A 24,677-nucleotide genomic window follows, 5' to 3' on the forward strand; every position below is an offset into this window, starting at 1 on the left:
CTTTTCAACTAGTTTCTTATATTATCAACTCTTTTGTTAAGTCTTTTTTAATTTTCATTTTTACATTTATTAGACATACATATATATGATATACATATATCATATATATCATATATGTCACATATATCATATATATCAATCATATATATATCATATCATATATATCATATATATTCTTCAGTGTTGGCTTCCTTTCATTGTATTCAATTTTATTTTTTATATTTATAAGTCTTTCCTTACAATTTGGGATGTAGTTTCTTCTAGCAAACAGACCAAAATACACCTAGGATCTAGTGTATGATTCTGTTCTGTCCACCTGTTTGATTATATTCTCTTTTTCCATTTTTGGTTTCTGAACTCTTCAGATTTGTTTAGCATATATTTTGCTGGGGTCGTGGTTGATATCTTTGTATTTTGTTCCCTCGTTCATGTATTCTTCTCTGGACAGAATGACACGATGGAAAACTCACCCCAGAAATAAGAACAAAAGGCAGTACTAACTGCCAGAGACTTAGTCAATATGGATAAAAGATGTCAGAGCTAGAATTCAGAATAATGATTATAAAGATACAAGTTGGGCTTGAAAAAAACCATAGAAGACACTAGAGAATCCTTTTCTAGAGAAATAAAAGAAGTAAAGCTAATCAGGTTGAAATAAAAAGGTATATTGAGGTCCAATCAAAATGGAGGCCCTATCTGCTGGCATAAATGAGGCAGAAGAGAAATCAGTGATATAAAACAAAGATAAACTCAAAATGGATGAAAGACCTATATGTGAGATAGCAATCCATCAAAATCCTAGAGAAGAACATAGGCAGCAACCTCTTTGACATCAGCCACAGCAACTTCTTTCAAGACATGTCTCCAAAGGCAAGGGAAACAAAAGCAAAAATGAACTTTGGGGCTTCATCAAGATAAAAGGTTTCTGCACAGCAAAGGAAACAGTCAATAAAATTAAGACGCAACCCACGGAATTGGAGAAGATATTTGCAAATGACATATCAGATAAAGGACTGGTATCCAAGATCTATAAACAACTTCTCAAACTCAACACCCAAAAAACAAATAATCCAGTCAAGAAATGGGCAGAAGACATGAACAGACACTTCTCCAAAGAAGACATACAAATGGCTAACAGACACATGAAAAAAATGTTCAACATCACTAGCCATCAGGAAAATTCAAATCAAAACCACAGTGAGATACCACATTACACCAGCTAGAATGGCAAAAATTAACAAGCCGGGAAACAGCAAGTGTTGGCAAGGATGTGGAGAAAGGGGAACCCTCTTACACTGTTGGTGGGAATGCAAGCTGGTAAATCCACTTCGGAAAACAGTATGGAGGTTCCTCAAAAAGTTAAAAATAAAACTACCCTACGACCCCGCAATTGCACTACCAGATGTTTACCTCAAAGATACAGATGTAGTGAAAAGAAGGATCATCTGTACCCCAACATTCATATTGTGGACAATAGCCAAATTGTGGAAGGAGCCGAGATGTCCTTCAACAGATGAATGGATAAAGAAGATGTAGTTCATATGTACAATGGAATATTACTCAGCCATCAGAAAGGATGAATACCCACCATTCTCATCAACATGGATGGAACTGGTGGGGATTACACTAGGTCAAATAAGTAAAGCAGAGAAAGACAATTATCATATGGTTTCACTCATATATGAAACATAAGGAATAGCACGGAAGACCATAGGGGAAGGGAGGGAAAACTGAAGGGGCGGGATCAGAGAGGGAGACAAACCATTAGAGATGATGGACTTTGGGAAACAAATTGAGGGTTTCAGAAGGGAGGAGGTGGGGGCATGGGGTAGTCAGGTCATGGGTATTAAGGAGGGCATGTGATGAACACTGGGTGTTATATGCAACTAATGAATCATTGAACACTACATCAAAAACTAATGATGTGCTATATGGTGGCTAACTGAACATAATAAAAAAAAGAAAGAAAATCAGTGATATAGAAGATAAAATGATGGAGAACAAAGAAAATGAGAAAAAGAGAGATAAACAACTATTGGATCACAAAGGAGGATTCGAGAGATCAGGGATACTATAAAGTGAAACAATATTAGGATAACTGGGGCCCCAGAGGAAGAGGAAAAGGGGGGTAGAAGGCATATCTGAGCAAATTATAGCTGAGAACTTCCTTAATCTGGGGAAGGAAAAAGACATTCAGGTCAAGGAGGCATAGAGAATCCCCCTCAAAATCAATAAAAATAGGTCAACACCTCAACATATAATAGTGAAGCTTGCAAATTTCAGAGACAAAGAGAAAGTCCTGAAAGCAGCTCTGGACAAGAGGTCCTTAACCAACAGAGATAAAAACATAAGGCAGGCAGCAGACCTACCCAAAGAGACCTGGCAGGCCAGAAAGTACTGGCATGATATATTCAGGGTGCCAAATGAGAAAAATATGTGGCCAAGAATACTATATCCAGCAAGGCTGTCATTCAGAATAGAAGGAGAGATAAAGAGCTTCTAGGACAAACAGAGACTAAAATAATTTGTGACCACTAAACCAGCCCTGCAATAAATCATAAAGGGGATCCTTTACGTGAAGAGAGAGCCCCAAAGTAACACAGACCAGAAAGGAGCAGAGACAATAGACAGAAGCAGTGACTTTACAGGTAATACAATGGCACTAAGTTCCTATCTTTCAATAGTTACTCTGAATGTAAATGGGCTAAATGCCTCAATCAAAAGGCAAAGGGTATCAGGCTGGATAAAAAAACAAGACTATTAGTGCGCTGCCTGCAAGAGATTCATTTTAGACTCAAAGACACCTCTAGTTATATGCAAACAATGAATCATGGAACACTGTATCCAAAGCTAATGATGTACTATATGGTGACTAACATATCATATTAATAATAAAAAAAAAAGTGAGGGGGTGGAAAACCATTTATCATGCTAATGGATATCAAAAGAAAGCAACCCTAATATCAGGCAAAATAGATTTTAAACCAAAGAGTGTAATAAGAGATGAAAAAGGCCACTATACCATCATTAAAGGGTCTATCCAACAAAAAGATTAAAAACTGTAAATATTTATGCCCCTAACACAGGAGCAGCCAATTATATAGCCAATTAATATCAAAATTAAGGAAACATTTAATAATAATACAATAATAGTAGGGGACTTTAACACCCCACTCTCTGCAATGGATAGATCATCTAAGCAGAACATCAACAAGGAAACAAGTGCTTAGAATGACACGCTGGACCAGTTGGACTTCACATATATATTCAGAACATTCCATCCTAAAGCAACAGAATACACATTCTTCTCCAGTGCACATGGAACATTCTCCAGAACAGATCACATACTGGGTCACAAATCAGGTCTCAACCTGGTACCAAGAGACTGGGATCATTCCCTGCATATTTTCAGACCACAATGCTTTGAAACTTGAACTTAGTAACATGAGGAAATTTGGAAGGAACTCAAATACTTGGAGGCCAAAGAGCATCCTCCTAAAGAATGAATGGGTCAATCAGGAAATTAAAGAGGAATGAAAAACATTCACGGAAACAAATGAAAATGAAAACACAACTGTTCAAAACCTTTGGGATGCAGCAAAGGTGGTCCTAAGAGGGAATTATTTAGCAATTCAAGCCCTTCTCAAGAAACAAGAAAGGTCTCAAATACACAAGCTAATCTTACACCTAAAGGAGCTGGAGAAAGAAAAGCAAATAAAGCCTAAGCCCAGCAGGAGAAGAGAATTAATAAAGATTAGAGCTGAAATCAATGAAATCAAAAGCAAAAGAACAGTAGAACAGATCAACAAAATTAGGAGCTGGTTCTTTGAAAGAATTGATAAGATTGATAAACCTCTAGCCAAACTTATCAAAAAGAAAAGACAAAGGATCCAAATTAATAAAATCATGAAAGAAAGAGGAGAGATCACAACCAACATGGAAGAAATGCAAACAATTAGAAGAACATATTATGAGCAACTACATGCCAAAAAGTTAGGCAATCTGGAAGAAATGGATGTGTTGCTAGAGATGTATAAACTACCCAAACTGAAACAGGAAGAAATAGAAAACCTGAACAGACTCATAACCAGAAAGGAAACTGAAGCAGTAATCAAAAATCTCCCCAAAATAAGAGTCCAAGGCCAGATGGCTTCTGGGGGCATTCTACCAAACATTTAAAGAAGAATCAATACCTATTCTTCTGAAGCTGCTTCAAAAAATAGAAATGGAAGGAAAACCTCCAAACTCTTTCTATGAAGCCAGCATTTCCTTGATCCCAAAACCACACAAAGACCCCCACCAAAAAAGAGAATTACAAACCAATATCCCTGATGAACATGGATGCAAAAATTCTCACCAAGACACTAGCCTAGGCTCCAACAGTACATTAAAAGGATTATGCATCATGACCAAGTGGGATTTATTCCTGGGCTGCAAGGGTGGTTCAACACCCGTAAATTAATCAATGTGATACCCTACATAAATAGAAGACAAGAACCATATGATCCTCTCAGTAGATGCAGAAAAAGCATTTGACAAAGTACAGCATCCTTTCTTGATTAAAACTCTTCACAGTGTGGGGACAGAAGGAACATACCTCAATATCATAAAAACCATATATGAATAGCCTACAGCGAATATCATTTTCAGTGGAGAAAAACTGAGAGCTTTTCCCCTGAGGTCAGGAAAACAGACAGGGATTTCCACTCTCACCACTGTTGTTCAACATAGCACTAGAAGTTCTAGCCTCAACAATCAGACAACAAAAACTAAGAAAAGTCATCTGAATTGGCAGAGAAGAAGGCAAACTTTCACTCTTTGCAGATGACATGGTACTTTATGTGGAAAGCCCAAAAGACTCCACCCCAAAATTGCTAGAACTCATATGGGAATTCATCACAGTGGCAGGATATAAAATCAATGCACAGAAATCAGTTGCATTTCTACATATTAATAGTGAGACACAAGAAGAAATTAAGGGATTCCATTTACAATTGGACCAAAAACCATAAGATACCTTGGAATAAACCTAACCAAAGACGTAAAGGACCTGTACTCAGAAAAGTATAGAACAATCATGAAAGAAATTGAGGAAGACAGAAAGAAAGGTGTCCATGCTCATGGACTGGAAGAACAAATATTATTAAAATGTCTGTGTTTCCCAGAGCAATCTATACATTCAGTGAAATCCCTATCAAAATGCCATCAATTTTTCTCACAGAGCTGGAACAAATAATCCTCAAATCTGTATGGAACCAGAAAAGACCCCGAGTACCCAAAGGAAAGTTGAAAAAAAAAAAAAAAAAAAAAAGCTCTTGGCATCACAATTCAGGACTTCAAGCTCTATTACAAAGCTGTAATCATCAAGACAGTATGGTACTGGCACAAAAACAGACACATAGATCAAAGTTACCGAATAGAAAACCCAGAAATGGATCCTCAACTCTATGGTCAAATAATCTTCGGCAAAGCAGGAAAGAATATCCAATGGAAAAAAAGGCAGTCTCTTCAACAAATGGTGTTGGGAAAATTGGACAGCCACATGCAAAAGAATGAAACTGGGCCATTTTCTTACACCATACACAAAAATAGACTAAACATGGATGAAAGACCTAAATGTGAGACAGGAATCCATCAAAATCCTAGAGGAGAACACAGGGAGCAACCTCTTTGATCTTGGCCTCAGCAAGTTCTGGCTAGATATGTCTCCAAAGCCATGGGAAACAAAGGCAAAAATGAAGTATTGGGACTTTATCAAGATAAAAAGCTTCTCCACAGTGAAGGAAACCTTCGACAAAAGCAAAGACAACGGATAGAATGGGGGAAGATATCTGCAAATGTCTTAACAGATAAAGGGCTAGTATCCAAAATCTATAAAGAACTTATCAAACCCAACACCCAACAAACAGATAATCCAGTCCGGAAATGGGCAGAAGATCCGAACAGACACAAATGAACTGCCTGATTTCAAGATTTACAATAAACAATAACAATCAAAACAGTACTGTGATACTGGCAATAGTATTAAGCAGCATATCTAAATCTTAGGATTACTGACATTTTGAACCATATATATATATATTTTTGTTAGGAGCTGCCCCATGTATTGTAGGATGTTTAATAGTATCCCCAGCCTCTGCCCACTAGATACCAATAACACAACTGTTGTGACAATCAAAATTGTCTCAAGATATTGCCAAATGTCCCTGGGGATGGGGGAAGGGAATGAAATCATCCTGTTGAAAACTACTGGTATAGACATATAAATCAATGGAGCAGAATAGAGTTTAGAAATAGACTCACAGATATGTACCCAATTGATTTTCAAAGAGGTGCAAAAGCAATTCGGTGGAGAAAGAATAGTTTTGAAACAGTTATACAACCATATGCAAACAAAACAAAACCTCAACCCATACTGGTTTCACATTCACAAACTGACTGGGTATACAATCATACATACATCTACCTATAGAAACAAAAATTACAAAATTTTTTAAGAGAAAAGATAAGAAATAAATTGCAGCATTAGATAGTAAGGCAAAGATTTCTTAGATCTGACTCAAAGTGCACAACTTATCCAATAAATTCCAGTTACAAAATAGTATATACTATGTAATTACATTTAAATTAAATTTTTGACAACGTTATCTATAGTAGTGAAAAGCAGATTGGTTGATTCCTGGGGTTGGGCAGGAGAGTGACTACAAAGAACTTCCTGGGGTGATGGGAATGTTCTTTAAATAAATGTTCTATAAATGTTCTATATGTTGGTGATTATGTGACTATATACATTTGTCAAAACTAATCAAATTGCAAATTTCAAAAGTACATTTTCAATGGATTAAGCATATGAATTATTGTTAAGTTAATGTAATAATATTAATGATGTACAAAAAACAGAATTAGCAGCCTTAGAGAATGCTAGGGAAACGACTTACTATTTTGAAATGTGGGAAATACAGGTAAAGAATCCAGCATTTGCCTTTTCTTTCCTACAAAAACTGTACCTCAGAATAACCCCAATAGCAAGGAGGAAAATGATTTTAAGAATTCCAGCTAACAAATGAAGAAGGAATGATAGAATATCACCACTTTGAAGCACTAATGAAATAATGGATGCAATAGTAATGATTCAAGCTATGTAGGCAGAAAACTTCAGGGGAAACTTATAATAATTGGATTAGAGCAATAAATCCTGAACCCACTGACCAACCTTAATATCACAAAAAAGGAAAATCTAACATTATTTGTCAGTTGATACATAACAATATGTATGAAGCGTCTTTGTCAAAAAAACAAAATAGACAATAAAGTTTTTTCTTTTTTCTTGGTTGTATGTATACACACAGAGAGATAAGTGAACTACTGTTCTATAGAAAATACAGGAGACAGAGGACCATGTTAAGCACTCCAAAGATAATGCAACTGGCACAATTCAAAATATGAGAAACTCTCCAGGGAATGGCTCAGTTTATTCAAAAAAGAAATTGCAAACATGGGGAAAAGAGTAGGGGGACTTCATATTAAAATAGACATCTGAGACACACAGACCAAATGTAATGTTGGACCTTGTTTGTGTCCTGAGATACAACTACCTTTTTAGATGTTTAAAATAAACACTTCAGGAGATACCAGGGAAATGTGAACATCAACTGAATTATATGATGATATTAAGAAACTAAGAGGGATTTTTTTGGGGTGTGATACTACTGTCATAGTTATGTTTCTATAAAAATTAAAAAAGAAAAAATAACTCACTTTTAGAAACACATACTGAAGAATTTAAAGTAAAATAATATGATGCTTCATAGTAATCCCAAACAGGATATAAGGTAGCTGGAGATAGAAATGAAAAGTGTTTAGTAATGCATAGTTAACTGTTAAAGCTATGTAATTGGTATGTAGTGATGTATTATTTTATTCTCTCTGCTTTTTAATCAATAATAAAAAAACTAAATTCAAAATAAAATTAAAAGTATCTTCCTACTTATAAACAAATTTCCTTTCTCTGTAGTTTTGTCCTTTCAATCCTAATTTTGTTTTTGTTTTCTTCTGTGCATCTTGATCCTATTTTCCAAACTACTGTCATACAGGTCTTTTCTAGAAAATGGTTTTGATTTTTATGAGAATTTTTACTTTTTAAATTTTCATTTAATTTCTTATCTTCTTTATTTTCATTTTTTCTACATCCTTTGGATTTATTTGCCTTTCTCTACCCTGTTGGATGAAGCACATATGATTTATTTTGAATATTTTAATAAATTAATGGATTTAAGACTACAAATTTCTTCTGAGCATTAATGCTTTGGCTACAAGGCAATATTTGATATATGATATTTTTATTGTCATTAAATTTAAAAGTTTGTACTTTCCACCTTCAGCCCAAGAGTTATTAAGAAGCATGCTGTTAAAGTCCAAAACTAGTAGGAAGGTAGGAAGGATATAATAAATATTAGAAAAGAATTAAATGAAATCGAGACTAAAAAACAATAGAACTGATTAATGAAACCAGTTGCTGGTTCTTTGAAAAGATAAACAAAACTGATAAACCAGACTCATCAAGAAAAAAAGAGAGGATTCAAATAAAATCAGAAATGGAGGAAAAGTGGGGCGCCTAGGTGGCTCAGTCGTTAAGTGTCTGCCTTTGGCTCAGGGTGCGATCCCAGGGTCCTGGGATCGAGCCCCACATTGGGCTCCCTGCTCTGCTGGGAGCCTGCTTCTTCCTCTCCCACTCCCCCTGCTTGTGTTCCCTCTCTCACTGAATCTCTCTCTGTCAAATAAATAAATAAAATCTTTTAAAAAAATTAAAAAAAAAAGAAACGGGGGAGAAGTAACAACTGACACTATAGAAACACAAAGGATTATAAAAGAATATTATGAAAAATCATGTGCCAACAAATTAAAAACCTAGAAAAAATGGATAGATTCCTAGAAACATATAACATCCCAAAACTGAATCAGGAAGAAACAGAAAATTTGAACAGACCAATTCCTAGCAATTGAATTAGTAATCAAAAACTCTCAACAACAAAAGTCCAGGATCAGATGACTTCACATGTGAATTTTACCAAATATCTGAAGAAGAGTTAATGCTTATTCTTCTCAAACTATTCCAAAAAAAATAGAAGAGGAAGGAAAGCTTCCAAATTCATTCTATGAGGCCAGCATTAGCCCAATACCAATACCAGAAAAAGACACTATAAAACAAAGGAAAAAGTATAGGCCGATATCTCTCATGAACATAGATGCAAAAATCCTCAACAAAATTGCACCAAACCAAATCCAACAATACATTTAAAAAAATCATTCACCATAATCAGGTGGGATTTATTCCTGGGCTGCAAAGGTGGTTCAATATTCACAAATCAACCAACATGATACATCCCATCAAGAGAAAGGATAAAAACCATATGATTTTAGTAGATGCAGATATAGCAATTGACAAGGTACAATATTCATTCATGATAAAAACCTTCAACAAAGTAGGTTTAGAGGGAACATGCCTCAACATAACAAAGGCCATATATGAAAAACCCACAGCTAACATCATATTCAATAGTGAAAATCTAAGAGCTTTTCTCCTAAGATCAGGAACAAGATAAGGATGTCTACTTTCACCACTTTTTTCAACATAGTCCTGGAAGTCCTAGCCATAGCAATCAGACAAGAAAAAGGAATAAAAGGTATCCAAATTGGTAAGGAAGGAGTAAAACTTGCAGTATTTGCAGATGACGTGATACTATACACAGAAAACCCTAAAGACTCTACCAAAAAACTACTAGAAATGATAAATGAATTCAGTAAAGTCACAGGATACAAAATTAATATATAAAAGTCTGTTGCATTTCTATATTCTAATAATGAAGTAGCAGAAGGAAAAATTAAGTAAACAATCTCATTTATATTTGCACCAAAAAGAATAAAATACCCAGGAATAAACTTAACCAAGGCGTGAAAGACCTGTACTCTGAAAATTATAAAACACTGATGAAAGAAACTGAAGATGACACAAACAAATGGAAAGACCATGCAGTGGAAGAACCAATACTGTTAAGATGTCCATACTACCCAAAGCAATCTCCAGATTTAACACAATACCTATTAAAATACTAACAATCATAGAATGTTAACTCTTCATAGAACTAGGACAAATAATCCTAAAATTTGGATTTGTATGGAACCAAAAAAGATCCTGAGTAGCCAACGCAATTTTGAGAAGGAAGAACAAAACTGGAGGTACGAATCCCAGATTTCAAGATCTACTATAAAGTTGTATTAATCAAAATAGTATAATACTAGCGCAAAAAAAGACACATAGATCCATTGAACGGAACAGAGAGCTTAGAATTAAACTTACATTTTTATGGTCAATTAGTCTACGACTAAGAAGATAAGAATACACAATGGGGGAAAGTCAGTCTCTTCAACAATGGTGCTGGGAGAACTGGAAAGCTATATGCAAAAGAATGAAAATGAACCACTTTGTAACACGATACACAAAAATAAACTCAAAGTGGAGTAAAGACCTAAATATGAGACCTGAAACCATAAAAATCTTAGAAGTGAACAGAGGCAGTAATTTCTTTGGCATCAGCCATAGAAACATTTTTCTAGATATTTATCCTCAGGGAAGGGAAACAAAAGCAAAATTAAACTACTGGGACTACACCAAAATGAAAGCTTCTGCACAGTGAAGGAACCCATCAACAAGATGAAAGGGCAACCCTAGTGAATGAGGGAAAATATTTGCAAATGATATATCTGATAAGGGGTTAATATTCAAAATACATAAAGAACTTATACAATGCCAAAAAACCCCCAAATAATCCAATTAAAAATAGGCAGAAGCCCTAAATAGACATTTTCCCAAAGATAACACACAGATGGGTCAACAGACACATGAAAAGATGCTCAACATCTCTCATCCTCAGGGAAATACAAATCAAGACTACAATGAAATGTCACCTTATACCTGTCAGAATAGTAGAATCAAAAACATAAGAAATAACAAGTGTTTGTGAGGATGTGGAGGAAAAGGAACCCTGTGCGCTGTTGGTAAGAGTGCAAATTGGTGCAGCCACAATGGAAAACAGTATGGAGGCTCCTCAAAAAATTGAAGAAGAATTACCATATGAATCTGTAATTCTACTACCAGGTATTTACCCAAAGAAAATGAGAACACTAATTCAAAAAGATATATGCACCCCAATATTTACTGGATTATTTATAACAGCCAAGATATGGGAGCAACCCAAGTGTGAATCCATAGATAAATGGATAAAGAAGATGTGTTTTATATATGTATGATATATAAAATAATATGTATATATAATAAATGTAATATATATTACACATATATATTATATACATAAATGGAGTCTTAGTCATAAAAAATGAAATCTTACCATTTGCGACAACATGGATATAGCTAGAGAGTATAATGCTAAGTAAAATAAGTCAGACAGAGAAAGACAAAGACTATATGATCTAAGAAAAAACAAATGAACAAACATAGGGCAAAAACAGACAAAAAAGCAAACTCTTAACTACAGAAAACAAACTGGTGGTTGCTGGGGAGGGGGAAGAGAGGGTGAAATAGATAAAGGGGATTAAGAGTGCCCTAATCATGATGAATGCAGAGTAATGCACAGAATCATTGAATTATTATATTGTACACCTGAAACTAATATAAAACTGTATGTTAATTATACTTCAATTTAAAGAAACAGTCTACTGTCAAATTTTGAATAACATGTTATATTTTAGCAGGGCAATCTTTTTGTGGTTTGTTTTTACCTTTATTGCATGGAAGTCACTGAATATGGTCTCTATGATACCAATTGTTTCAGTTTATTGAGATATCCTTGGTGGCTTTGATATCATCATTTGTGATTTTGTCATTGTGTTAATAATGTGTATTGTTTATTAAATATATCTTCATTAGCTCAAGCTTTCTGATTGTCATTCAAACCCTCAAGATCATCACTGTTTATTTCCTTCTTAGTATACAGTTTTCTGGGAAATATGTGTTAAAACCCTGCATTTTATGGATTTTTCAATTTTTCCTTGAAGGTTTTTCCTTAAAAACCAAATACATTTTGGAGCTCTGTAGTTAAATGAATAGTGCTATGTCTACTTGATGGATTCTACTGTCAACTATATAATTATGAAGGATCTCTTTGTATTAGTTGTCTATTGCTGCATAACAAACTACCCCAAAATTGGCAGCTTAAAACAATAAACAGTGATTATCTCACAATTTCTCAAGGTCAGGAATATAGGACAATTTAACTGGGTGATTCTGACTCAGGGTCTGTCATGAGGTTGCAGTAAAGATGCTGACCAGAGCTGCAGTCATCTTAACGTTTGGGGATGAAGGACCTACTTCTAAGTGGCTCATTCACATGATTTTGGCTGGAGGCTTTCACAAGATACACTGGTACACCACTGCACAGACCTCTCAGTAAGGCTGCTTAAATGTCCTAATGATATGGCAACTAGCTTCCCGGAGAGCAAGTGTTCAAAGACAAAGGGATCGAAAAGGAAGCCACAACACATTATATTACCTAGTTTGAGAAGTTAAAACTGAAGTGAGTTACTAAGTCCAGCTCACATTCAAGGGGATGAGAGGATAAGGCACCAACTTTTGAAAAAAGAAAAATCAAATCAAATATCAAATATCAGGACCTGTTTTTAAGGTACCTCACTTTTCCTTCTCTAATCTTATTGTGTACATATATTTTGTCTGATACTTGGTTTTGGCTGCATTTATTTGTGTATCTTTTTCCATTTGAACTTTCCCATGTAATTTTGAGTTTGGAGGGTTTTTTATATGCAACATATATTAGGAATTTAAAAAATTGAATCTTATGGTCTCTGATTTTCAATAGGTGAACTTAATTCATTCACATTATAATTACTGACTAGACATTCTTGACAGCTTATCTTGTATTTTCTACTTACTATACCATTAGTTATTTCCTTTTGATTATTTCCTATTTGCTTTTTAATAATTTATTAAGCTTTCTTTCTTGTATTTTTCCTATTTACTGGTTCCAAGGTTATGCTGTTTGTGTTAGTCTGATAGTGCTGCCATAACAAAAATACCATGGGCTGGGTGCTTTCAACAAGAGAAATGTATCTTCACACAATTCTGGAGGCTGAAAGTCCAAGATCAAGCTGTTGACAGGTTTGCTTTCTCCTGAGGCCTCTCTCATCGGCTTGCAGGTAGCCACCTTCTTTCTGTAAACTCTCATGGCCTTTCCTCTGTGCACACGCATCCCTGGTGACTCTTCTTTTTATAAAGACACCCTCATATTGCATTAGGGATCCACTTTATCAGCCTATCTCTAAGTACAGTCACGCTGAGGGTTAGAGTTTCAACATATGGATTTGGTAGGGCATGGGGACACAATTTAGTCCATAACACCATCTATTCCTATTTTTCTTGGGTATAGTCCTAAATTCTTAACATACTCATATCAACTTACTTTTCTAACAAGACCTGGGGTAATTAGTATTTATTTCTTTTGACTTTTCTCCTCTTATGCACCCTACTGCACCCTGATTATTCACCCTTGCTTGCTGAGGCACATTTTTCCAATTCTTAGTATCTCCTTCCATAGGGCATGGAGAACTTCTGGTGCTTTTTCCAAATTTGGGAGCAGTATTCTCTTGACATTCAGGGTTCTGCTTTCTTTTTCACTCTCATTTTGTCTGTTTTACAGCTTTCAGTGGATTCCTCACAGCTTCTGGTCCATCATGCATTCTTGTTTTGAATTCCAGTTATAAATTTTAAACACACACACACACACACACACACACAAACGTTCCATCATTTCTAGAGATTTGGCATAGGAGGGAGAGGTTGATGTATGCACTCAATCCACTGTCTTAAAACAGAAGAGGTACATTTCATTTAGAAGTTAATTCTTTACAGCGAAGACTTCTGACTGGAAAAACTGAAATTGGAAGTCCAAATGGATAAGTCTGAGTCAACAGAAGCCAGAAACGTCTATAGTTATGATATTTAAAATTACAATTATATTGTATGTAATAAATGGTAATTCTTGTTTCAGAAGTTAGCAGGTATAAAACTCCTCTATATAAAAACAGTGCCAAAGAAGCAATTTTATGTCAACTTGATCACCAAGCAAGTGCCTAGGAGTGGCAGATGTAAGCCACACTACAGAAATCATGCCAATGAAAGACAAACTACCCAGTAGTGTCATGCCAAGGGAAGGCACAGATGGCTGGAGAGCAGCAGCTATAGGTCTTTTTATAGCATTATCAAATGGCACACACTTGACATTCCAACTGGTCCTGTGCCAATGGCCAAGGTAATTAGGGATGCCAACATGAGAATGTTCAGAAGGCATACTCATCTTCATGCCATCCAACATGGGGCCAGAGAAGCAATCTTGGGTGGCAAATGAGTAGTTTTATGCCACAGTAATAATTAGGTTGGAGAGGTTACCTGAATTTTCAAAAGCAGAATAAGATCCCAAAGACACAAAATTAAAAGCAGTGTTTCTATGACCAAGAGAAACAGACTCTCAAACCACACAGCTTCTACCTGGAAAAACATGGACAATAAAGAGTCTAGAGCCATGACAACAGTGAAAAAAATTTTTCTTTAAAAAATTTTAAGCAATTTCAGAGTTACAGAGAAGTTTCAAATATAGGACACAGATTTTTTTCCTTCTGAATTATTTGAGAGGAAGTTGCCAACACACTCCTGAATACTTTAGTGTTTATTTCCTACTAATTAGGACATTCTATGTAACCACAATCAAATCATCAAAATCATAAGGTTAACACTGGTAACATTCCAACTTACATCACTGAAATTGCAACAATTGTCCCAGTAATGTTCTTCATATCACAAAGATCAATTTCTTGACGGATTTAGTTGTTATGTCTCTTTAGACTCCTTTAATATACATTAGTTCTTTAGTCTTCCTTTCATTCACATGAACTTGGCATTTTTTGGGATAGTATAGGTTAGTTTTTATAATGTCTCTCAATTTGGGTTCAACTGATGTTTCCTCAGGATTAGACGCCAGTTATGCCCCTTTTTGCAGGAATATTACAGAAGTGCTGTTGTGTTCTTACTGTAGTATATAAGGTAGCAAATTATTTTGATCACTTAATTAACATGGTGTCTACCAGCCTTTTCCACTGTAAAGTTACTCTTTTTCCTTTTCTAAATAACACATACTTTGTGGGAAATATTTTGAGACAATGTAAACACCCTGTATCTCAGGAAACTTTTATAGTTCTAGCATCCATTAATTATTCTTGGTTCACTCCATTATGACTATAATACCTGCCAAATTGTGATTTTTCTCATTCATTCCTTTGACATTTATTAGTTGGGTGTATGTATGTATGTATGTATGTACTTGTATCAATATGGACCTAAAGGCAATTTATTTTATACAGCCAATTATAATCATTCTACATATTTTGATAAAAATTCAATTCAAAATATTTCCCAAATTCTCTTACGATTTCTTCTTTGACCCATGAGACTTTTATTTTTATTTTTATTTTATTTTATTTTTAAAGATTTTATTTATTTATTCGACAGAGATAGAGACAGCCAGCGAGAGAGGGAACACAAGCAGGGAGAGTGGGAGAGGAAGAAGCAGGCTCATAGCGGAGGAGCCTGATGTGGGGCTCAATCCCAGAACGCCGGGATCACGCCCTGAGCCGAAGGCAGACGCTTAACCGCTGTGCCACCCAGGCGCCCCTGACCCATGAGACTTTTAGAGGAATACTGCTTAATATGCAAATAGTTGGGAACTTTGTTGATAATTTGAATGTTACTGAATTGTAATTTAATTCCTTTGGTGTCATAGTTCACTCTTCCAAAGTGTATTGTGCTTTATTTTATGGACCAGCATATAATCTATGTTTATTGAATATTTCACGTGCATTTGAAAATAATGTACATTCTTTTTTTTAAAATTTGTCAGAGATATATACATAGAGAGAGAGAGCACAAGCAGGGAAAGCAGCAGGCAGAGGGAGAAACAGGTTCCCTGCTGAGTGAGGAGCCCAGTGAGGGACTTGATCCCAGGACCTTGGTATTATGACCTGAGCTGAAGGCAGATGCTTAACGGACTGACCCACCCAGGCGTCCCAAGAATGGGCATTCTAAAGTTGTTGAATATAGGTTCAAAAAACATCAGGTCAAGTTGGTGTGGATAGGTTCATATATTCTATATCCTTATGGATTTTTGTACTACTTAGTCTGTGAATTACAACATTTGTCTATTTCTCTTTTTTTTTGGTTGTCATCTTTTGCTTCATATATTTGAAACTCAGTTATTTTGAATATAAACATTTAGAATTATGTCTTTCTGCTGAACTTTTATCATCATGAGTATCTCTATGTCTTTTAATACTTACTTTGTTCTGAAATCTACTTTGGTACTTAGGCTTTGTGTGTGGTATCTTTCTAAATTTGTGTTATAATAACTAAAGTGTTTCTCTTACAGAGGGAATATAAGTAGGTCTTGCTTTATCCAGTCTGACAATCTCAGACTTAAAAAAAACTCAATCTACATCTTAACTGGAGTGTCCAGTTAATCTCAATTTAATATAATTAAAAATGTTTAGATTTAAGTATACCATCTTGCTACTTGTTTTCTATTTCCCTTCCTGTCCTACACTCTTTAGGGTTGAGTATTTTAAACGTCTTTTTAAATTTTCCTCTACTGACTTTTTTTTAAAGCTGCATATCTATTTAAATTTTTGAGAAAATCCGCTAGGTACTACAATGCACAGTGTTAACTTATCACAGTCTGCTTAGAATTAATATTGTACCACTTTTGGTAAAAGGTATGAACCTTACAATGGTATGATTCCATTTTACCACCCCCCATGATGTTATGATGTTACTGTCCTTCATTTCACATCTACATGTTATAAATACCACAATACATTATTTTGCTTTGGACAATTATCTTTTAAAGAAATTTTTACATGAGGAAAAATTACTTTTACTACTAATCCATTTACCATTGCCAGAGCTTTTCATTCTTTTCTGTACACCATGTTTCCATTTGGTATATTATTTGTTCTGCTTGAAGAATTTCCTTTAATTTTTCTTGTAGGGCAGGTCTCCTGAGTTGTTGCTATCTCAGCTTCTATTTATTCAAAAGTGTCTATTTCACTATTTTAAGATAATTTTCACTGGATATAAAATTTTGTATTGTGAATTATTTTTTCAGTACATTAAAGATGTGTTACATTATCTTTTGGCATCATTTTTCAGCCATAATTCATATTAACTGGTCCTTCTATGTCCTTTTTATTTTTTGGGTATTTTTTAGATTTTTCTATCATTGTTTTCAGTAGTTTGGAGAAGCTGTGCCAAGATGTGGTGTGTCTGAGCACTGCTTTGTCTATTTGGAATTCACTCAGTTTCTTGGAACTGTAGACTGTTTTCCACCAATAACATGTATTTTAGACCACCTGATTTTAGTTTCACAAATTACTGAGCCTTTATTAATTTTTCTAATATTTTTCCTTCCTTTTATTAAGGAAGGAAATTTTATTAAGGAAGGAAATTTATTAAGATTGGATTATTTCTACTGATCTGTCTTGATGTCTTTCTATAGATCCTTTATTATACTGTACAATCTTTTGCTAAACCTATCCATGGAATTTTTCATTTCAGATTTTACATTTTTCAGTTCAAGAATTTCTTTTGCCCCTTTTAATAATAGTTTTCTTGCCTCTGCTAAGAATCCCTATATATTCAATCATTATGTTCATCTTTTCCTTTAAAATATTTGAACTTATTTATAACAGTTGCTTCAGTTTTTTTCCTCTCCTTTCAATATATGGGTCCTCTCAGAATATGTTACCATTAGCTCCTTTTTCTCTTCATTATACATCACATTTTCCTGCTTCTCACACATCTAATAATGTATTACTGTGTGCTGTACATAGGGAACATCACATTATAAGGAGTTTGGGTAATATAGTCTTTCTTTTAAAGGATGTTGATTTTTGTACTAGCAGGGCATTAAATTAGTGGTAGATTCTTTTGAACCTGTCCAGTTAGGTTTTGTGATTTTCTTATATAATGTATTATTTATTTCAGGGGTACAGGTTTGTGATTCATCATTCTTACACAATACTTAGTGCTCACCATAACACATACCCTCTCCAGTGTCCATCACCCAGCCACCCCATCCCTCTCAGCTCCCTCCACTCCAGCATCCCTTAGTTTGTTTCCTGAGATTAAGAGTCTCCTATGGTTTGTCTCCCTCTCTGGTTTCTTCTTGTTTCATTTTTTCCTCTTTTTTCCTATGATCCTCTACCTTGTTTCTCAAATTCCACACATCAGTGAGATCATATGATAATTGTCTTTCTCTGATTGACTTATTTCACTTAGCATAATACACTCTAGTTTCATCCATACTGTTGCAAATGGCAAGATTTCATTTTTTGATGGCTGTATAATATTCCATTGTGTATATATATACAACATCTTCTTTATCCATTCATCTGTTGATGGACATCTGGGCTCTTTCCATAGTTTGGCTACTGTGGACATTGCTGCTATAAACATTGGGGTGCAGGTGCCTCTTCGGATTACTACATTTGTACCTTTGGGGAAATACCGAGTACTGCAATTGCTGGGTTTTAGGGTAGCTCTATTTTCAACTTTTTAAGGAACCTCCATACTGTTTTTCAGAGTGGCTGCACAAGCTTGCATTCCCACCAACAGTGTAGGAAGATTCCCCTTTCTCCGCATCTTTGCCAACATCTCTTTCAGTTTTGTACATAGTCCTGGGATATGGCCTTTACCTTCAAACATGGCATTTCTGTGGTTTCATATAAATGCCCAGAGAGGTTGCTTCACTTTGACTGATTCAGAATTCCACCATCTCTCAGCATTATGCAGCCTACTTATTTATTTATTTATTTATTTATTTATTTATTTATTTATTTATTTAAGCTTTTATTTATTTTAGTCAGAGTGAGAGAGAACAAAAGCAGGGACAGGGGCAGAGGGAGAAACAGGCTCCCCACTAAGCAAGGAGCCCAACCTGAGCCAAAGGCAGATGCTTAACTGACTGAGCCACCCAGGCGTCCCAGCAGCCTCTCCATTTAGCTCTCAGTCTCACAGAAATGACTCTTTGGTAAGCCTTGTATAATTGTGGCTTAGCCTTCCATCAAGGACCCACAGAGCCACCTTGTGGACTTCTGGGTCCACTCTTCACAGATATTTTCCCATTCTGGTATCTTGCCCCACAAATTCTAGATCACTCATCATCTCTGAATTGTGAACTCTTATCTTTGGCTCTCCAGTTGAGTGACATTACTGGTCTCTGCTCTGGAAATTATATAGAGAGCCATCTGTGTATTCCTTACGTTTTAAGAAGCAAAGTCCTGCAAGGCTTATTATCCAATGTCTAAATTTAGTTGTCTTATATTTTGTTCAATTTTACAGTAGTTTACAGTGGGAGGACAAGTAGGAAAACCGATTTGTTATTAGCTGAAAGTGGAAAATCCTCTTTCATTACTAGTAATATTTTAAAATAGTTGAGCCAATATTGATTATATAATTATTCCTTTTTGCTTGGGTTTTGGTAGGAAACAATCTTGAACTATAGGAATCAATAAGAAACTAATTTTTTTTAATGACAGGAAATTGGGGACAGACACTTTAAAAAGTGTTATACCTATCCAGTTCACATGACACTCTAAGATACAACTCTTCTTTGTGTCTCCCAAGATGCAGATGGGTTCTCAAAGAGCAGACTCATAGTCCTGAAAGATCTATCAACATCATGTTTGGCATATACCACATCTATTTCTAAGAAAACTATCACTAAACATGTGAAAGTAGTCTTCCCTGGAGCCATGAATGAGATACAGGGAAATGGGCATTGGTGTTATTTTCTGTGGTCCTTTCTATATTCACTGTACACTTCCTTTTACTGTAGATTAATGGCTCTTAATTTGGATGAATGATATTCTAAATAAACCAGGGTTCTGTAAATCACTTAAGCTAGATCAGATGTCATTCTGCAACAAACATTCTTAGAGATAACTTTTGAATCGTGGTAAAGAATAAAAGGAAAAGAATAGTTTTTTGAACTTAGTTATGGGGAGTCATCAAGTCATAAATCACTGAGCTTTGGGAAACTTCCAAATTTTTAGTTTATATAAGTAATTCAGTATAAATGGAAATAGTGTGAACTTTAGAATCAAACACACCTGAGTTTGAGTCACAATTCTTAGTTTTCCTTATAATCAGCTTTATCAACTATAAATAGGCATAATAATTCTATTGGTTAGGATTATTATGAAAATTAAATAAGATAATTTATAAAATGGCATAATATATATGTTATATTAACATAATATGTTATACCATTATATAAGGCATTATCTGGTATATTACCTTTGCAGATGATCAAGAAAAGTTAACTGCTTTAATTTTGTGAGATGTAATGATTTTGTTGCTGATAATGGTAAAGCACTTGGCATGCCCACAAGAAAGACAGACTATAAATTTAAGCAGGCATACACACAAATATCTTCTACTATTATCAAAAGGAAAGATCTGCATTATCAACCTTATAACATTAATACAATTCTTCAACTTGAAGGGCTGAAAATTATTTTTTTTTACTTTTTTGAAAATAAGTTAAAGTTTAAAAAACGTAAGTTTTTCTTTTCTTTTGTGCTTTTACTATAATTGAACAATAAACCCTAGTACATACAACATCTTGTAAAATTTCATTTGTTCCATTTTGGAAATAAAATTGATGACATGTAGGAGAGAAGGAAGGGAAGAATGAGGGGGGTAAACAGAAGGGGGAATGAACCATGAAAGACTATGGACTCTGGAAACAAACTGAGGGCTTCAGAGGGGAGGGGGGTAGGGGACTGGGATAGGGCGGTGATGGGTATGAAGGAGGGCACATATTGCATGGTGTACTGGGTGTTATACGCAAATAATGAATCATGGAACACTACATCAAAAACTAAGGATATACTGTATGGTGACTAATATAATAAAAAATTATTATTAAAAAATAAAATAAAATTTATGACATGTCATGCTTTAAAGAAGAATTTGTGACATTTAAGGCTCTTAGTGATTAATAGTTCAAACATAATAGCACACTGCAGGGGGTTATCCAGAGTTGGAAAGGAGCTAGTGCCAATTTTAACACTTCACTCACCTCCTAAAAATATTCTGCAGAACTTCTGATTGCAGTTATCCAGATAAGGATATATCAGACCAATACTCTTGCTGAGAGCAACTAGAACAGCTGGATAAAATAATTTTTAAAATTCTGTTTGAAGATACTGGAGAACTACCAAGATAGTATTTGAAGGACCAAGATTCTAGATAGAAGCAAAGCCCAGAGAGGTAAGCCTGACATTTGGTGCTGCTTTTGCTTTTTAAAGCATTTGCCAATGTGTAATTGGCGGCCAAGAGGGTGAGAAACTTAACAAAAAGTAGTGTTTGAGAGGTTGAGAAACTGCACAGAGCTTTAGGTAGTCATTGGGCTAAGGCTACAAAGTTAAACTTCAGGGTCTGCTAAAGGACAGGACTTCCAACTAGATTTCTGAAGGGCTACACTCTTGATATAAGTATAAAGTAGAAATAAACCAGCTCTTAGACTGAAACTCATCTTCAAATAAACTCAATCCCAGAACAGATTAAGTTATCATTTAACCCCTACCCTAACTACCTGCCAGAAGCAAAACTAAATTCTTTCTGGAGGAAAACAACATCATACACAGCCTCAAATTATCACTACATTTTTAAAATTCTATATCCAACATTCACTAAAAAAAAGAACTAAAAGATGAGACCAAATGACCCCAAAACAAGAACAAAAAGATCCACCAAAAGGACAGTAGTCAAGAGAAAAAATTAGAAGAAAAATGTAACTAATAAGCAAATAGGAGGGGAAAATGGAATATAATTAACATAATAAAGGGCAACTTTATTATGGTTAGATAATAGGACATGGAATAGGTGGGACAAACAAAAAGGGTAACAAACACAATTGTATTATTCATAATATAATTCAATCAAATAATCTAATTAAAAGACAAAGTTGTGACAGTTGATTATAAATATACAATTGTATGTTGCTTACAAGAGATACAAATTAAATATAAGGAGACATGGATACATGATATATGAAGCAAATACAAACCAAAATAAAAGTGGTGTAGGTATACTATGAGATGAAGTAGGTTTTAAGGCAAGAAGCATTATTAGAAAATAGAAGAATGTTTCATAATGATGAGCCTTTGCTCAATATACCAAGAAAATATAACAGTTCTAAACTGGCATGCACCTAATTACACAGTGTTAAAACAAGTAAAACAAAAAAGAGACGTCCACAATTATAGTGGAAAATTTTAAAACACCGGTCTCAGGGAGGATATAGAAGAACTGAAAAACATGACTAACAAACTTGATTTTATATAGAACACTGCATTCAACAACTGTAAACTGCAGACTGTACATTTTCATTAATGCACATGGAAATCTTACCATTGACCATATAATGAGCCATAAGGGAATTTCAGCAAATTTCAAAGGGTTGATGGTAACAGAATAGGTTAAGGGGTGTGTGTGTATCTGTGTGTCTCCCTAGAAAATGTTTTATTGTTTGAAATTAGGAAATATACTTTTAAGAAACCTAAAGCAAAGAAGAATTCCCAACAGAAATGTTAGAAATATCTTGAGCTGAATGATAATGAAAAATAGACACATAAAATTGTCAGAATGCAATCAAAGCCATGCTTAAATGGAAATTATACCCTTGAATGCATACATTAGGAAACAGAAGCTGAAAAATCCATGTAAGCATCTATCACAAGTTAGAATAAGAACAACACATTTAAACAAACTTGGAAGACTTACACTATTGGATATAAATATTTATAAAGTAATTTAGGCAGTTTGGTATTGGAGCAAGGACAGAGTCTAGTAGTAGACCTACACATATATATGGGCACTTGATTGGTTTATTTTTATTGAGTTACAGTTGACATACAGCATTATATTATTTGCAGGTGTACAACATAGTGGTTCAATGAATCTATACATTATGCAGTGCTTACCATGATAAGTGTAGTTACAATTTGTCAACACACAAAGTTATTACAATATTACTGACTAAATTCCCTATGCTGTACATTTCATCTCCCTAACTTATATGTACAGGGCTGTAGCTCTTAATCCCCTTCACCTACTTTGCCCATCCCCCTACACCCATCTACTTTGATGACCACCATTTTGTTCTCTTTATATATGAGCCTGTTTCTGTTTCTTGTGGTGTTTGTTCGTTCATTTGTTTTTATTTTTAGCTTCCACATATAAGTGAAATCATACTGTATTTGTCTTCTTCTGCCTGACTTATTTCACTTAACATAATACCCTCTAGGTCTATCCATGTTGTCACAAATGACAAGATTTCATTCTTTTTTATGGCTAATATTCCATTGTGTATGTGTTTGTCTTCTTTATCCACATCTTCTTTATCCATTCATCTATGGATGAACACTTGGGTTGCTTCCATATCTTCTTTGGGTAAATATCCAGCAGCAGAATTATTGGATCATATGTTTCTTCTATTTTTAATTTTTTAAGGAACCTCCATACCGTTTTCCATAGTGGCTGCACTATTTTACATTCGCACCAACATATTCCACATCCTCGCCACCATTTGTTATTTCTTTTTCTTTTTAAGATTTTATTTTTAAGTAATTTCTATACCCAACATGGGGCTCAAACTCACAACTCCAAGATCAAGAGTCGCACACTTCACAAACTGAGTCAGCGAGGTGTCCCCACTTGTTATTTCTTGTCATTTTGATACTAGCCATTCTGACTGGTGTGAGGTGATATCTCATTATGATTTTGATGTGCATTTCTATGGGAACCTCATTTATAGCAACGGTGACCCTGTAAAGCAGCAAGCAAAGGACAATTTTGTTAATAAATGGTCACAAGTCAACTGGATATACATATGATAGAAATCAATTTTGAGCTATGCCCGCTTAAGAATCAACAGAGGTGGATGGTATGTTTAAATGTTAACATTAAAATAACACAAATTCTGGAAGATAAAAAGAAGTTTTGGGGCACCTGGCTGGCTTAGTCTGTAGAGCATGCAACTCTTGATCTGGGGGTGTGTGACTTCCAGCCCCATGCTGGTTGTAGAGATTACTTAAAAATAAAACCATTAAAAATTTTTTTTTATTTCAAGACCGTGGGGTAGTAAAAGATTTTTTAAAACAGGGCACAAAGAGCACTAACCAGCCCCTGACAACTACCATTTTACTATTTCTGTGAAATTAGCTTTTATTTATTTTTTAAGATTCCATATATAACTGATACCATACAGTATTTGACTTTCTCTATCTGGCGTATTTTCTTTATTGTAATGCCCTCCAGGTTCATCAATGATATAGCAAATGGCAAGATTTCCTTTGTCTGTCGATGGCCACTTAGGTTGTTTCCACATCTTAGCTATTGTGAGTAATGCTGCAGTAGACATGGGTAGATACTTCTTCAAGATACTGATTTTGTTTCCTTTGGGTATTTACCCAGAGGTGGGATTGTTGCATCATGTAGTAGTTTTATTTTTAATTTTTTGAGGAACGTCCATATT

At 34.8% G+C, this 24,677-nt stretch overlaps 1 protein-coding gene across 8 annotated transcripts in view; it reads right to left on the reverse strand.

Moving 5' to 3' along the window:
* Nucleotides 1-24,677, reverse strand: part of WDPCP (WD repeat containing planar cell polarity effector) — a 466,454-nt gene that overhangs the window by 159,453 nt on the left and 282,324 nt on the right. Inside the window, exon 14 of one of the 8 annotated variants that reach the window (XM_045788087.2) lies at nucleotides 22,103-23,968. The exons of the other annotated variants lie outside the window; for them this stretch is intronic. Within the exon in view, the coding sequence (XP_045644043.2) occupies nucleotides 23,948-23,968 (21 nt within the window). The 3' untranslated portion in view covers nucleotides 22,103-23,947. Of the gene's footprint in view, nucleotides 1-22,102; nucleotides 23,969-24,677 lie in introns of those variants that run through there. 8 annotated transcript variants of the gene reach the window in all.

Source organism: Ursus americanus, chromosome 7 (genome assembly GCF_024610735.1).
Source record: "Ursus americanus isolate L20-20 chromosome 7, mUrsAme1.1.p, whole genome shotgun sequence".
In the NCBI taxonomy this organism is placed as follows: Eukaryota; Metazoa; Chordata; class Mammalia; order Carnivora; family Ursidae; genus Ursus; species Ursus americanus.